Source organism: Colletotrichum abscissum (genome assembly GCF_030869225.1).
Source record: "Colletotrichum abscissum strain IMI 504890 chromosome Unknown Scaffold_23.1, whole genome shotgun sequence".
In the NCBI taxonomy this organism is placed as follows: Eukaryota; Fungi; Ascomycota; class Sordariomycetes; order Glomerellales; family Glomerellaceae; genus Colletotrichum; species Colletotrichum abscissum.
In genome coordinates, this window is record NW_026850132.1 from 394,965 (window position 1) to 407,704 (window position 12,740).

At 52.7% G+C, this 12,740-nt stretch overlaps 4 protein-coding genes across 4 annotated transcripts; 3 read left to right on the top strand and 1 right to left on the bottom strand.

The window, feature by feature from the left end:
* Nucleotides 1-1,786: 1,786 nt before the first annotated feature.
* On the top strand, nucleotides 1,787-3,515 carry CABS01_09573 (uncharacterized protein; the record flags this gene model as incomplete). The annotated part of the gene is made up of 2 exons (XM_060542930.1): nucleotides 1,787-1,943; nucleotides 2,008-3,515. The coding sequence occupies 2 exons, from the start codon at nucleotides 1,787-1,789 to the stop codon at nucleotides 3,513-3,515; spliced, it is 1,665 nt and encodes a 554-aa protein (XP_060400146.1).
* Nucleotides 3,516-5,392: 1,877 nt separating this feature from the next.
* Nucleotides 5,393-6,868, top strand: CABS01_09574 (uncharacterized protein; the record flags this gene model as incomplete). The annotated part of the gene is made up of 1 exon (XM_060542931.1): nucleotides 5,393-6,868. The coding sequence occupies one exon, from the start codon at nucleotides 5,393-5,395 to the stop codon at nucleotides 6,866-6,868; it is 1,476 nt and encodes a 491-aa protein (XP_060400147.1).
* Nucleotides 6,869-8,762: 1,894 nt separating this feature from the next.
* Nucleotides 8,763-9,108, top strand: CABS01_09575 (uncharacterized protein; the record flags this gene model as incomplete). The annotated part of the gene is made up of 2 exons (XM_060542932.1): nucleotides 8,763-8,915; nucleotides 8,983-9,108. 2 exons carry the CDS (start codon nucleotides 8,763-8,765, stop codon nucleotides 9,106-9,108), a joined length of 279 nt encoding a protein of 92 aa, XP_060400148.1.
* A 683-nt stretch (nucleotides 9,109-9,791) lies between these two features.
* CABS01_09576 (uncharacterized protein) lies at nucleotides 9,792-10,715 on the bottom strand (the record flags this gene model as incomplete). The annotated part of the gene is made up of 2 exons (XM_060542933.1): nucleotides 9,792-10,598; nucleotides 10,704-10,715. The coding sequence occupies 2 exons, from the start codon at nucleotides 10,713-10,715 to the stop codon at nucleotides 9,792-9,794; spliced, it is 819 nt and encodes a 272-aa protein (XP_060400149.1).
* Nucleotides 10,716-12,740: the final 2,025 nt, after the last annotated feature.

The following is a 12,740-nucleotide window of genomic DNA, read 5'->3' on the forward strand; positions in this document are numbered from 1 at the left end:
CTTGTCCTGAAAACTCAGGAGGCACTCACTCATACTCATCCTCACCCGTCATTTTTGGCTTATCCTCACCATCAAGGGACGTAACGACGGAGGGCTGAGTTCCCGGGCAGCGCTGTAAGGTTTAGTGATGGATCTTTTGCTGGGCCATGAGCATTCCAACTCGGCTTGGCACCAGCGCCGTCAGCGCCACCGCACCGGAACAGAAGGAAGGTCGAATGGCTTTCAGAGAGGTGGTGTGTGCTATTTTGTGACCCCGTTAGCCGGACTGCTGGAAGGCTATGTATCCGTACAGACTGCAGTACCTACCTAACATCCCGTGATAGCCAAACTCTCACGTACTGTGCTGGGGTAGGATGGGATAAAGCAAGCAGTACTCCGTAACAAAAGGTGAACCAAGCAAGACACCGAGACAGGATTGGAACTCTGACCAATTACGCACAGTTGATTCAGCAGGATGGATGGGTCCAGTGGACTGGGAACGAACTGACTGGGGGAGCGAGTGATCTCAGAGGCCGAAGCTGGGCTGGAGACTGGGCTGGCTGGGCTGGGGGAGGAGGTTCTGAGTTTGGGCCTTGGAGCGGCCGTCATTGTCATTTCGTCTCTACCAATTACCGCCGAGTCAGCTGGGCCCCAGTCCGAGGCATTGGGTCCCTCCCTCACTCACACCCAGTGCCAATGGAATCATCTGGGAATGCACAGTATTCAGAGATTGCCATACTTCCCTAACTTGAGGTACGGTACCCAAAGATGGCACCTTTGGTAAGGTACCCAGTGCGGGACTTATTTCCCTTCCACTTCCATGCTCTACCATTTGGTAGTGTCTATCCAGGGAATTATGGACCCTACCTCGCCCATAATGGCCCGCTGTTCGACCTTGGTGTGCTTCCGTCCAACTCGAGAGTCTACCACCCCCTTCCCCCCAGTCCGTCTCCATTCATCTACCTACTCCCTGGTCCCTTGTCAGTACATCTCACACTGTCCCCCCCTTCTCTTGCTGCTCTCTTCCCCCTCCGTCCCAGTCCTGCTAGTCCCGGTCCAGCCCAGGTCCCAGCCATCAGACACTCGTACACCCCCCCCCCCCCCCCCCCCCCCCCCCCCCCCCCCCCCCCCCCCCCCCTCCCCCCCCCCCCCCCCCCCCCCCCCCCCCCCCCCCCCCCCCCCCCCCCCCCCCCCCCCCCCCCCCCCCCCCTCCTCCCCCCCCTCTCCCCCCCCCCCCCCCCCCCCCCCCTCAAAGCCAATTGCGTTCCTTCGCTTCCCACTCTTTCCAATCCCAGTGGACCCACTCTCCCATCCGTCTCCCTCATCAAACCCCCATTCCCACCCGTCCTCCTCTTTCCTTCTCTCCTATTCACCAACCGTCCCCGAGCCATCTGGGAATTACAGACAACCTCACCGTCGCAGTCGTTGTCGTCGAATATCGCCAGCACTTGCTTTACGACCTCGTGCTTGAAATCGAAGGAGCAAGAAGGAATTGTTGTTATTGGGAACACCTTTGCCTGGTCACTGGCCCGAAAGTACGTGAATCGGTTGCTGCTTGGAGGAAAACGGCCTCGCGCCCTGCGTTCCGTTCTGTCGGGGCACTCGACAACGTAGCCGATCCCCACAACCAAAGAATTGAGAACGGCGCAGGCGTTTCTGAGGCCTCTATCCTGCATCAGCCACGTAAAGTGCAATTTGATCTCCTAACAATTCAACCAGACCTGTGCAAGGCCATCGATCGTTGGGATCGATTGATATTAAGTGTAGTCTCGACAATAATCCCGACAACAATCCCACAACATTCACCATGCCCGTCGATATCAGCCGCCACGTCCAGTTGGACCACATCGGGGAATCCGAGAGTTACGAGGACAGGCCGACGCGGTCTGGTTCGAGGATGTGGTATGAGTTGAAGGTTCTGCAGCAACCTGAGCGTGCGCGTGCATGCGGATCTGGTCAGAAGTGTAAGAGAGCTTCCATGTCCCTCAACTGCTTGTCGTTGAATTGCCTCTGACCTTCATTATTTAGCCGCGGCCGATAGACGCCCCGTCGATCCTCCCCCCGTGGTGCAGTTGCACGTCTACGAGGGACCTACCAGAGCCGAAGCTACCGATATCACTTTCAACTACCGGGCCAACTTCTTCCTCTATGCTGAGCTGACACCCGCCCGCCCCATGGCTCATGGACGCGTTCAAACTCCCGCGGCAACTTCACCTCCCGTCCTGACTGGCATGCCGGTTTCGGGTATGGCCTATCTCGACAGGCCTACAGAGGCAGGCTACTTCCTGTTCCCCGACCTTTCCGTCCGTCACGAGGGACGCTACGTCTTGGCCTTCCACCTGTACGAAGATGTGAAGAGGGCGGAGGATCGGGAACCGGGCGGCGACGCGGATGATGAGGATGAGAACCCCTGCTTCCAATACAGAATGGCTGTCAAATCGGTGCCATTCAACGTCTTCAGCGCAAAGAAGTTCCCTGGTCTTACCGAGAGCACCAACCTGAGCAAGACCATCTCTGAGCAGGGATGTCGCGTGCGTATCCGCCGTGACGTCCGCATGCGAAGACGCGACGGAAAGCCGACTGGAAACGAGTTCGACACCAACCCCGAAAACGAATTCAGGAGCACGGCCAGGAGAACACAGACGCCAGAGATTCGTAGCAATGCGGAACAGTATCGTGCGAGGTCGACGAGTAACAGCAGCGAGCACCGTGCCGCCTACCCGCCTGCTCCGGAACGCAAACCATCTCTCATTGAGAACTTCAAAGCCGAGACCTTCCAGGCGCCGCCACCGCCGCCGCCGCCCATGTCATACGGCCCAGCCCCCTCCACCAACGTTCACCTGCGATTCGGATCCGATGCCTCGAGTGCACCCTACCCTCCTCACCAATACGCACAACCTTCGGCGCAGCCGCCGCCCATTTCTCCTACCACGGCCTCGTACCAGTCTCAGCAGCCCTCGCCTTATCAACCCGCAAGCTACGGCTACTCGAGCAGACCCAGCTCCCAGTATGCCTCGAGCAATCCGCCTCCCACGCCCCACGATTCGTACGACAGACGGCCATCTGCCATGATGGTGCCACCTTCTCCTTCTGTGTACGGTCCGGGACCAAGGGACCACGACATGGCCAGGCGCGATTCGGACTACAGGAGAGATTCTCTTCCTCCTCGCCAGCTTGCTCCAGTTTCCGATCTCCCGCACATGGGCACCAAACTCCCGCCTATGCTGCCCTCCATCGAGAAGCTCACTGCTCCTCCCATGACGGGTCGTTCAGAGTTCATCGAGGCTGCTCCTCCTAGCTCTCACAACCCCGTTTACGAGCCAGCACGTGCAGGCACCAAGCGTGGCTACGGAGACACCTTCATCGACAGCCAGCGCCCCTTGTACGACAGGCAACGCCCACAGGATCCTCATCACAACAGCGCTCACTACAACCACCGCTATGTTGTGCAAGATCCTCTCGAGTACAAGCGTGCCGACGGTACATTTGGCGTGAAGCCGGCAAACGATTACTACAAGATTATCAACCCGCAATGAGGTTCCGGTGCACTTGCTTGACGGCGTTTCGGCGGCTTCGTATTAAGGGCGGTGGTATTTTGCATCCAAGCGTTCTTGGGCAATGGGGCGTTTGAAGGATCGGAGACAACTTTTCGAATTGTATATACCAACCGGGAGTCAGTCATCATTTACGGCACCCCTCGGAAACCAAGTTTCCTTCCCTATGTTCCTCCCAACACTCTCTCTACGATCTTGATGGCCGTTTTACTTGGCCACGAGCGATCATCTTTACTTTCCTACCATGTTTTACTTGATCATGATTCAGACTGGAATTGAAAACGAAACGACTTTTCGATGTTCACGAAGACAGGCACATCTGAGTGAGCTTTAATGTGTCATTGGTCTTGCTTTTATTATTTCCTTGTGTCTAGTTGGGCAGGAGTACTGCATGGATTGATAGTGGGTTGTCCACTGTGCCCCGTGGGCAACGGGGACACTTAGTTTAAACTTTTGTATAGGAAAATGGGAAAAAGGTTCCAATGCTCAAAGACGCTACCGATACTTTACCCTTTCTCGTGACGTTGACAAGTGACGTGAGGCTCTAATAAGGGATGAGATGAGTACGGCTCCTATGAGAGATGAGCCCTACGAAGTGACCATCTCGGACGTGTGTGTTGCGATACAACATTGTGCTTGCGTCAACGCCGGATTCCCTCAGCTTTGTCGATCTCAATGTCCCAGTAGCGTGAGACGGGTAAGATCTGAGTACTAAGATAGCTTGAGAGAACAGGTGCATGGGATATGTGAGCCGTAGCGTGCTGCGTGCGTGCGTGGCACGATCAAGCTAGATTGACAGCACCAACGGACGTAAATAGACAACAAGCTAATGTGAGGTGAGAGAGAGGAAGGGTGAGATGAGATGAGATCACGGGAGAGAGTCTGAGAGACAGAGGTGGTCCTCGTACGGAATATGCCTTGGATGTAGGGGAAAGAGCACCAGGTCCAAGCGTCACGTGGCCAATGCTCCTCTCGGCCAGTTTTTAAGGTGAGGATGGCGAGGATGGCCCGGTGAAGGGCAACGCGCCAAGTGGAGTCGCATCTTGCGCGTCCAGGGACGAATGGGATAAATGTGGGCGCGTTTTGTTTGCCCGAGCAACGCAGCAACGGCCGATTCCACCTTTCGCGGCCCCCAGTTGCCCATTCTGGCCCTTAGTTCGGGGAACAGCAGCCATCAGAGGTCAGCAACCCCGGCCGACATTGGACCATTTGCGGGTCTTTCCCCCCCAAAAAATCGCACTACCCCTGGCTCTCCATTGTTGGTTGCCGTTGCCCTTCCAATACGTTTGGTACTACGAGATCAACACGCCTCCAACCAAGCCCATCACGGTTCGTGACTTCTGCGCGTTCCGTTAGCTTAGCTTAGCTTACCTTGCCTTACTTTCTTCCAAACTTCGTCCTCGCTGTATCTTCTTCCCTCTCCCCCTTTTCAGCACTTTTTTACTCTTCCATCCCCACTCCACACTGCAACAATACTCGAACTCTCATCATCCTGAACACGCCTCATTGTGCCTTCTCCTCTGCCATCTGTGCAGGGAAGAAGCCCGCGACGACAGAGAGGTTGCGCCGCGTGCCTGCGCGGATGCGGAGCGTGGCAGATGTAACGACAGAAAAGTAAACAAAAACCCTTTCGGATGCCGCAGCACCGCATCGCCCGACAAAACCTTCCCCTCACCTTTGCGCTCATCAGGGTCTGACGACAGCTTCCATTACGTCTTTCCCCCGGTTCAACAGACCTCAAGTAAAGAAGAACAGACGAAAAAAAGGTTGGATTTCGGCTGCCAACCCACACGGCAAGAAACTCAATCACCCAAACCCCCTTTCTGAACAAAACATTGGACCAAAGCACAAACGAAACAATGCCCATGTCAACAATGGAGGACCCGTCGGCGCCTGGTCCGCTGACCTCCCACCCGATCGCGGGCCCTCCGTCAAGCAATTCGACGTCCAACGGCCAGCGACCCGCGGCGAAACGATCAAACTCGTCGGTGCAGCGCGCCAATTCCCGCTTCGTCGAGGGTTCAATGAACGACCGTACCTCGGCTGCGCCACCAATCGACTTCCTCGGCCCCGAGGATTCGACTGAGATTGCCCGCCGCTTCCACATGGACTTTTACGTCGACGCACCCGACGCTGGTGTCTTCTCCCCTGAGAGACTTCGGCAGCAGCAACATCACCAGCCGCTGCACCAGCAGTCCCAGCCACTTCTACACCAACCGACAATCACCTACGGCGAAGTTAAGAGACCCGCCAGTTCGGCTAGCAGCCACGTCGGGAAGAAGGGTTTCTGGGGCGGCCTCCGCGAGAAGCTGAGCTTCGTCAGGGACAAGGATAAGGGGGCTAAGCGCCCACTGAGCCTCGATGGCAAGCTCCTTGCTCAAGGAGGCGGGGCTGGAGGCTTCGGCAGCAGCAATGGTAACGGCAACGGCCTGGGCCCCATTGGCGCGCCGACCGCCGCCGCGATGCCTGCACATTTCGCGAACGGCGCGGGCATGCCCAGCAGAGACGAGATCATGGCCAGCTACCAGCAACTTATGAAGGACGGTTTCTTTGATGCGCATGCTATCCGCTCCACCCGCCAGCCTCCCCCGCCCTCGTTCAACCCCTCGACCACCACGTACTCGACCAAGCCTCCCACGGACAAGAAGTCCTTTGCCGAGCGCGTATCGGGTCAGTGGCCTCTTCCGGCGACTGAGGAGGTTCAGCCTTTGCCAGATTCGCGCGACGGAAACAGGAAACGCGGCATGGACAATGATGAAGATATGTCGGCAGCCAAGAAGCTGCGCAAGTCTGCTTCTCGTATGTCCGTCGACCTCTCGATCCCAGGTCTCCGCAAGCAAAGGTCTCACGCCCAGTCTGCCTCGGTGGACATGCCACCTCCCAATTACATGCCGCCTCCGCCTCCTCCTAACTACATGCCTCCTCCCCCGCCTCCCCGCGCTGTCGGTGGAGGTACTGTTTTTGTTCGCCGGTCGTTTAGTAGCTCCAACCGCGCAAGCAATAAGCTCGCCAAGCACCAGCCCTCGTCCTCTCTCGGCCCCATGCCCATGGACACGGACTTTACGCCCCCGAATCCCTCCTACGCGGCTAGCATCGATTCCAACGACTCGAGGCGATCCTTCCGCGAGGCAGCTCGTGCCTGGACTTCCCGAACCGCCCGCAAGGCAGCCGAGCCGCTGGGCCTGAGGCCCAACTCGAACCACGGCGCGGCGGTCATGCAGTGCGGACCCGAGCAGTTTAAGAACCGCGGGTTCGGTTGCGAAGGGGAGAACTATGGCGTTGCGCAGGAGCGCGAGCTGCCCAGCCGGTGGAGGGGTTTGACGCGATTCACCTAAATGGGCAAGCGAAGTGTTTGCTGTCCCTCAATGGTGGAGTTTGCAATTGGCAAGACACGATCATGGTCATTATCACCATGGTCTGCAAGACTTATGGAGAGTGGAGGAAGCATGGTGTTCAATAGAGACACCGGGGCCTTTCTGGACGAGCTTTACGACTTTTAACGACATGAAATGACCTTTTTCTTTTACGAAATCAGCATCGACCGCGCAGTACGACTTTGTTTTGATCTTGGCGAATGGTTCTCGAGTAGGCGAAGACGCCACATGACCTCCCTGTCTCAATGCCTGCAACGTTCATCACGGGGCAAACAGCAGAAGACGGTCCAAGCGTTAGTAGTCTAAGGGCAGGACTTGAGCCGGGGATTATGGACTCGGAAAAGACGATCAACGGTGTGGAAAGCAGACAAAAGAAATGGGGAGGGGATATGAGGGAGATAGGAGCCAGATGATTCCTTTCCGACTGGGATCTTTGGCTTGACCGTTTTACCCTGATGATTTCGCGTCTTGTAGTTGAGGAAGCTCTTTGTTTCTTTCTCACTTTCATGTATGTAGTCGACATCTGCGGTCCTTGCCCTTCTCTTCCCTGTCTTTAACTATCGGCTTTCTACGTGTCTCGGAAGTTTGCCAATATTGGGATGGGAGGAGGGGAAAGATGCAATGATGTCTTCTTTTTTCGGGCGTCATCTTGTGATGCTGACGCGCATGTGTCGATATGGAGGGGATTGGAATGAGTGAAATCTGGAGTTTCATTTTGAGTTTTTGTGCTGCAGTTTCTGGGAACGCGGCTCGAGGAGTAGATGCTCCTTGGCTTGGTAACACGGGGAGGAACGGAAAAAAAAGCGAAGCGTTTTGTGGAAAGTAGTCGAAGCTGGGGAGATGTGGCGAAGACTGGAGACGATTGCGTTTTGGTCGTGGGGAAAGGTTTTCGTCTTTTGCTGCGCACCCTGGCTTTGGTGATGGATACAAACAATACAGCCTCTTTTCTGACCTGCTTATTGATGAACTGCTGGATGCTTATGCTTGGCTGCTTTCGTGATGTGCGGGGGATGGGTTTGTGTAAGTTGCGAGTGTAGGTTTGGGATTTGGCAGCGAGGCGTGCTGAGGCGCTGAGGTTTGGGAAGTGGATATGCGGAGTAGCTCGTGGCTGAGGGGAGTAGAGAGAGATCCTCCGTCTGAACAACTCTAGGTGAGATATCTACATCAACAGGAATGGTTGAGTCCCTTGGATATGTACGTCCTTGGTAGATTTGAGGTGCGACCTGTTCCTCCATCTGTCCTCGCACCACTCGGTGAACTTCCGATTTGCTGGGAGAGAACTTACTACAACCCCGGGGACTGGCCGGTGGTAGACGGTTTGTTGTTCGCCATCTCGATCAGAAAGGTATTCTTGGTGGAACATAGGGGGGGTTCTATCACGTCCATCTTTGGGATCCTCGAGGGGGGACTGTCTGTGGGAGATCAAGTCCGGAACACGACTCGACTCACCACAAGACGATGAGAAGGTATGCGTCCAGCATCAATCCTCGTCATCTGACAGTAGGCCTGTTGTGATATAAAAGGCAGAGCTTGTATTGCTAAAGTGTCTCTCGTGGGCAGAAGCCCACATGGTTGTGGCGCGGCACCACCATGGACTGGCATCCTCCCCCTCACATGAGCCTTCTGGGACTCGCTGGTTGCCATTTGTTTTGTGAACATGCCATACCTACCTTGTCCAGTCGCCCTCTCTCTCTTCCTCTCCGCGCGTGTGTGTATATGTTCTGCAGTGACTATGAAGGAAGAGAGAGATGAGGGCTGGTAAAACGTCTTGTGTGGCAACGTAACTTGGCATCTTTAGCCTAGAGAGGCCAATGATAATTCCCCTTGCTTACGTTTTCCATCTAGCATCTCCATCATGCCGTGCGAGATCTCTCAGTTACCGGCTGAGATGAAGCTGGCTGTGCCCGCGCAGCTCGATCGCCAAAGCCTGATCGACATGTGCGAGGTCAGCGACGACTGGTTGACTTTACATCTGCCGCTCCTCCTGTCGAAGTCCAGGGCAGACGCAGTACGTACCTTGCCACTTTGTTTGAACCCAACGAATTGTCTCATGCGAAGAACACTACTTGACGAAGGGCAACAAGTCGCTGAGAGGATTCACGAGGTTTAGGGAGGAAGAGACACTTCCCGTCGCCGTTCAGGAGTATGCCGCTGTCATGATAACTAACATTATCATTGTGACCAAGGCCGGCGCCACTTAAGTCCGCCCTGTGAGTCTCGACCAGGCTTCGAGTGCGACGGCTGACGGTTTTGCTTCCTTGGCTGATAGGTGACGTTTCCCATATCTCTCGTTACTTGCAGCGTGTCAAGTGAGAAAAGAGAAGGCTTGCTCTGACTATGGTGCTACTGCCAACCTGGCATATCGCCACCACTACAACTCCACGATACTGTAAAGAATATTTACAGCCCCCGGCGAGATGAAGAAGCAACGTCAAGCTCAGTTCGGTTAATATGATGGAACAGTACAGCCTGCCTAGATTGACCATGCTACGACCAGTCAGGCCTGCCGTCACTTGAATCACTATTACCATTAATTTTGACCTCACAATACACCGCAACGGGGCTCGTGACACTGCTAGCTGGTCTCATTGAGCTAGGCAACTTTCACAATCCCTCAATACGGATACCGGGCTTGCGGCTAAGAGTTACGATGGTAGGATGCCTGCCGCCATGATGAATTTCTCAGTTATTATGCCTAGTCTCAATTTTATCAAGAGGCCTGCTCCGGCAGCTCCGTGAGTTTTAATCAGAGCTTTGAAGTAACCGAAATACTTGAGTGGACCGCAGAGAATGATGTTTTTTGTCCCCTCATTGTGGGTTGCCGAGAGCACAATGACGACTCAGGCCTGACGTAGTTCCTCTCTTGCCTATCAATAGACTCGTTCTAATCATCTACGATCATGTCTGAGGAGGAGCCTGACGCCCGGCGGAGGTTGGGCCTTTCGACCACAACCCCATGCCCCCCAGTAACCTCTCTCAGCTTATCAACCTTTTTTCCTTTTGTCGCCTCTTTCCTTTTTTTAGGTCTCGGAGATTTGAATCGCCAGGGAGGATGCCTATGCAATTCTATCATCTTCTTCTCAAGATCTCGTCGAGCCTGGATGTTATCCACAAAATGCCGTACCTGTCCCTGGAGACGAGCCTCCTCTCCTTCCTCTTCGCCGTGGGAGAGGTTTGACGGAATCAGCTGAGCATGCTCAAGATCCACGATGCAAAGCGCATCTCCGCACAAGTGGACGTTGGACGGGTCCAGATACTCTAGCCGAACGCCGTGTTGACGTATGAGACAAAGCGAAACAGAAATCATCTCCTCAAAGTTTGTCGCTGGATCAGTTCGCAAGAGTTCCTTCTTGATCATGGACATGCCGCCGATATCTGACAAGAGGTGCGCTCTCCTGCCCGCGATGCTCGCTAAGCCCAGGTATCTCGGGATGACGCTCCCTTGCAGCGGTTGAAGCCGGTCGTAGATGAGGGCCTCGTTGTCGAAAAGGGCCGTCTTTGGTGGATCGAAGAGATCCCTGTCTTTAGGATACTCAATCTTGAGAATCACATTTCTGGGCAAGGATGTCTCATTGACGATGCAGTCCGGTAGCTGGAGCTCAAGGACATTTTCGTAGAGGGAGGGAACTTCTCTTAGAAAAGCAGGACTCCCACGTGCAGCAATGATCTTTGACTGAAACAGGAAGATGTACTACAAGAAGGTTAGTATTGGCTTAGAGACTTGGTTGCTATGGTTGTTATGGCTGAGCTTGTGAGTGAGGTCATTGCGTGATTATGGTAGGCTTGGGGTATTCACCTCGGTGGTCATGTTGTATGGATTGCTTGGAGCAGACAGGCAGAGCGCAGGCGATGTGGTAGGAGTGTCGATTTAAGTATGTGTTATGGGAGATGCAAATACTCATGGCCTCCATCGATTTGCAAGCTTGTCTCAGCTATCAACTTTCTTCTTCTCAGGCTTCCACGGTTGCCTAGGCCAGTATTTTCCCCCATCATTTCAACATTGACAAGTCAGACAAGATTAGCGTATTGGTTCTGAGCTTAGAATTCGCACGTCATATGTCTTCTGCATAATAGGTGAAGTAGGAGGCCTTGGAGTATTCTTGACACAAGGGCCGCTTCCTTTCAGTGATGCCAAGGACTTCTGATGTGAGTGTGGTATCAGGTACAATATGGCGTACATAGGCAGATGGAGGGCCGCTATGCTAAAAGGTTATGCTCACTAGACATCTGAGGTGACATAAAAATATGGAGTCAGGCTTCTGGATAGTTAGGCTGTAGAGTAAGGTACTTGTGTCTACTTCCTCGGCTCAGACCTGGTAGTGTTGTTTTACTCTCCTGCCACAAGATACACCTCATAATTCACATTGAGCCTAGGTATGGAGGCGAATCACAGTGAACCATGGCCTTGAAGCTTTCATTCCTGACGTTACGATACCGTAGCAGTTGATCAACCCTTGCTTGGACATCGTGATGGCCGGCCCAAGGGGACACCAAGAGTTCTGGTAACAAGTGAACGGGACCGAGACGAATCATAAGAATAAATGACAGATTTGACTTTTCTCTTTCCATCTGACGTCAAACCTCACTGGAATTAGTCTATCTGGGAATGGGGGGTTGAGATGGAGGTGCTGAATGTCCCCCTTTCCTCTCGACTTGGGCATCTTCCGCTTCCCAGATTACCACATACGACCATACCCATTGGAAAACTCGGGATCCCGTCCGCTCTCCCATAGATAAGCCAATGAGGGCCGGATTAGTAGTTGGGTCGGTGACGACCAGCGAATACCTGGTGTTGTATGTTTTTGATTCCATTTTGGTGTTTTGATGTCTATTATGTGGTGGGCCATGGTGGGTGACGATAGCTTCGTTTTTTGTGTTGTTTGGAGCGGTGATGCGGGGTTACCCTTCTAACTATGCAGGGGTGGCGTGACTAGCGCTGCCGACATGGTAACAGCTTTCAGTGTCAACCCAAGTATTAGTGGGCGGGAGACATGCCCTTTCTTCTAATATATCGAAATCGTCTGTCGCTACAGCTCAGTGTAAGTTTCTCCATGTTATTTAAGATTAAGACTTTTCGTAAGTAGATAAGGTTAGATGTTATATAAGTTTCCCAGTATGTTTACGTATATATATTCCCGTCTCGAACTGAAATAAATCCATGTATGGTCCCGCATGGGAGATGCTGGCAGCTTGCAAGCCAAACTCATGAGTCTATATGAAAATCCTATCCGTAAGATCCTATAACCTGCTAGGATAGCGGACCCTAAATAAACACTCTACCCCGACGTTACTTAAAAGGAGGTGCCCTAAGACATCTATACTTTTTAGAAGGTTTAGGTATATAGGATACTAGAAGTATCTAGGCTACTGAAGGTAGCCCTTTATTAGTATAGTCTATATAAGGGACCTAAGAGGATCTATTATATTAAATAGATCTTCTCCTTCTTTATCTATAAGTTAATAGAGATACTATTAATCCTTTTTACTAAGTAGTTATAAGCCTAGAACTCTCTTATTAAGTTATTAAAAATAGCTATTTTAAAAAGACGTTTTTTTATTTATCTTACCTATTCCTATCTTAGATATAATAATAAATATAAATACCTATATAGGTTATTACGTAATTATAAAGAATGCTAAAGAGCCCCTTATGGCTAAGTAGTTATAAAATAAGTTTAACTATTTTAAATAGAAACGTAACTTCTATAGAGCTACTTAAGTTACTAACGTCTAGGCCCTCTTTAATAATAAAAAGAAGTAGATTTTAGAACTTAAGGAGGATTTTTATATTATTTATACTACTACTATATATACTAAACTAATTACGAGGTCC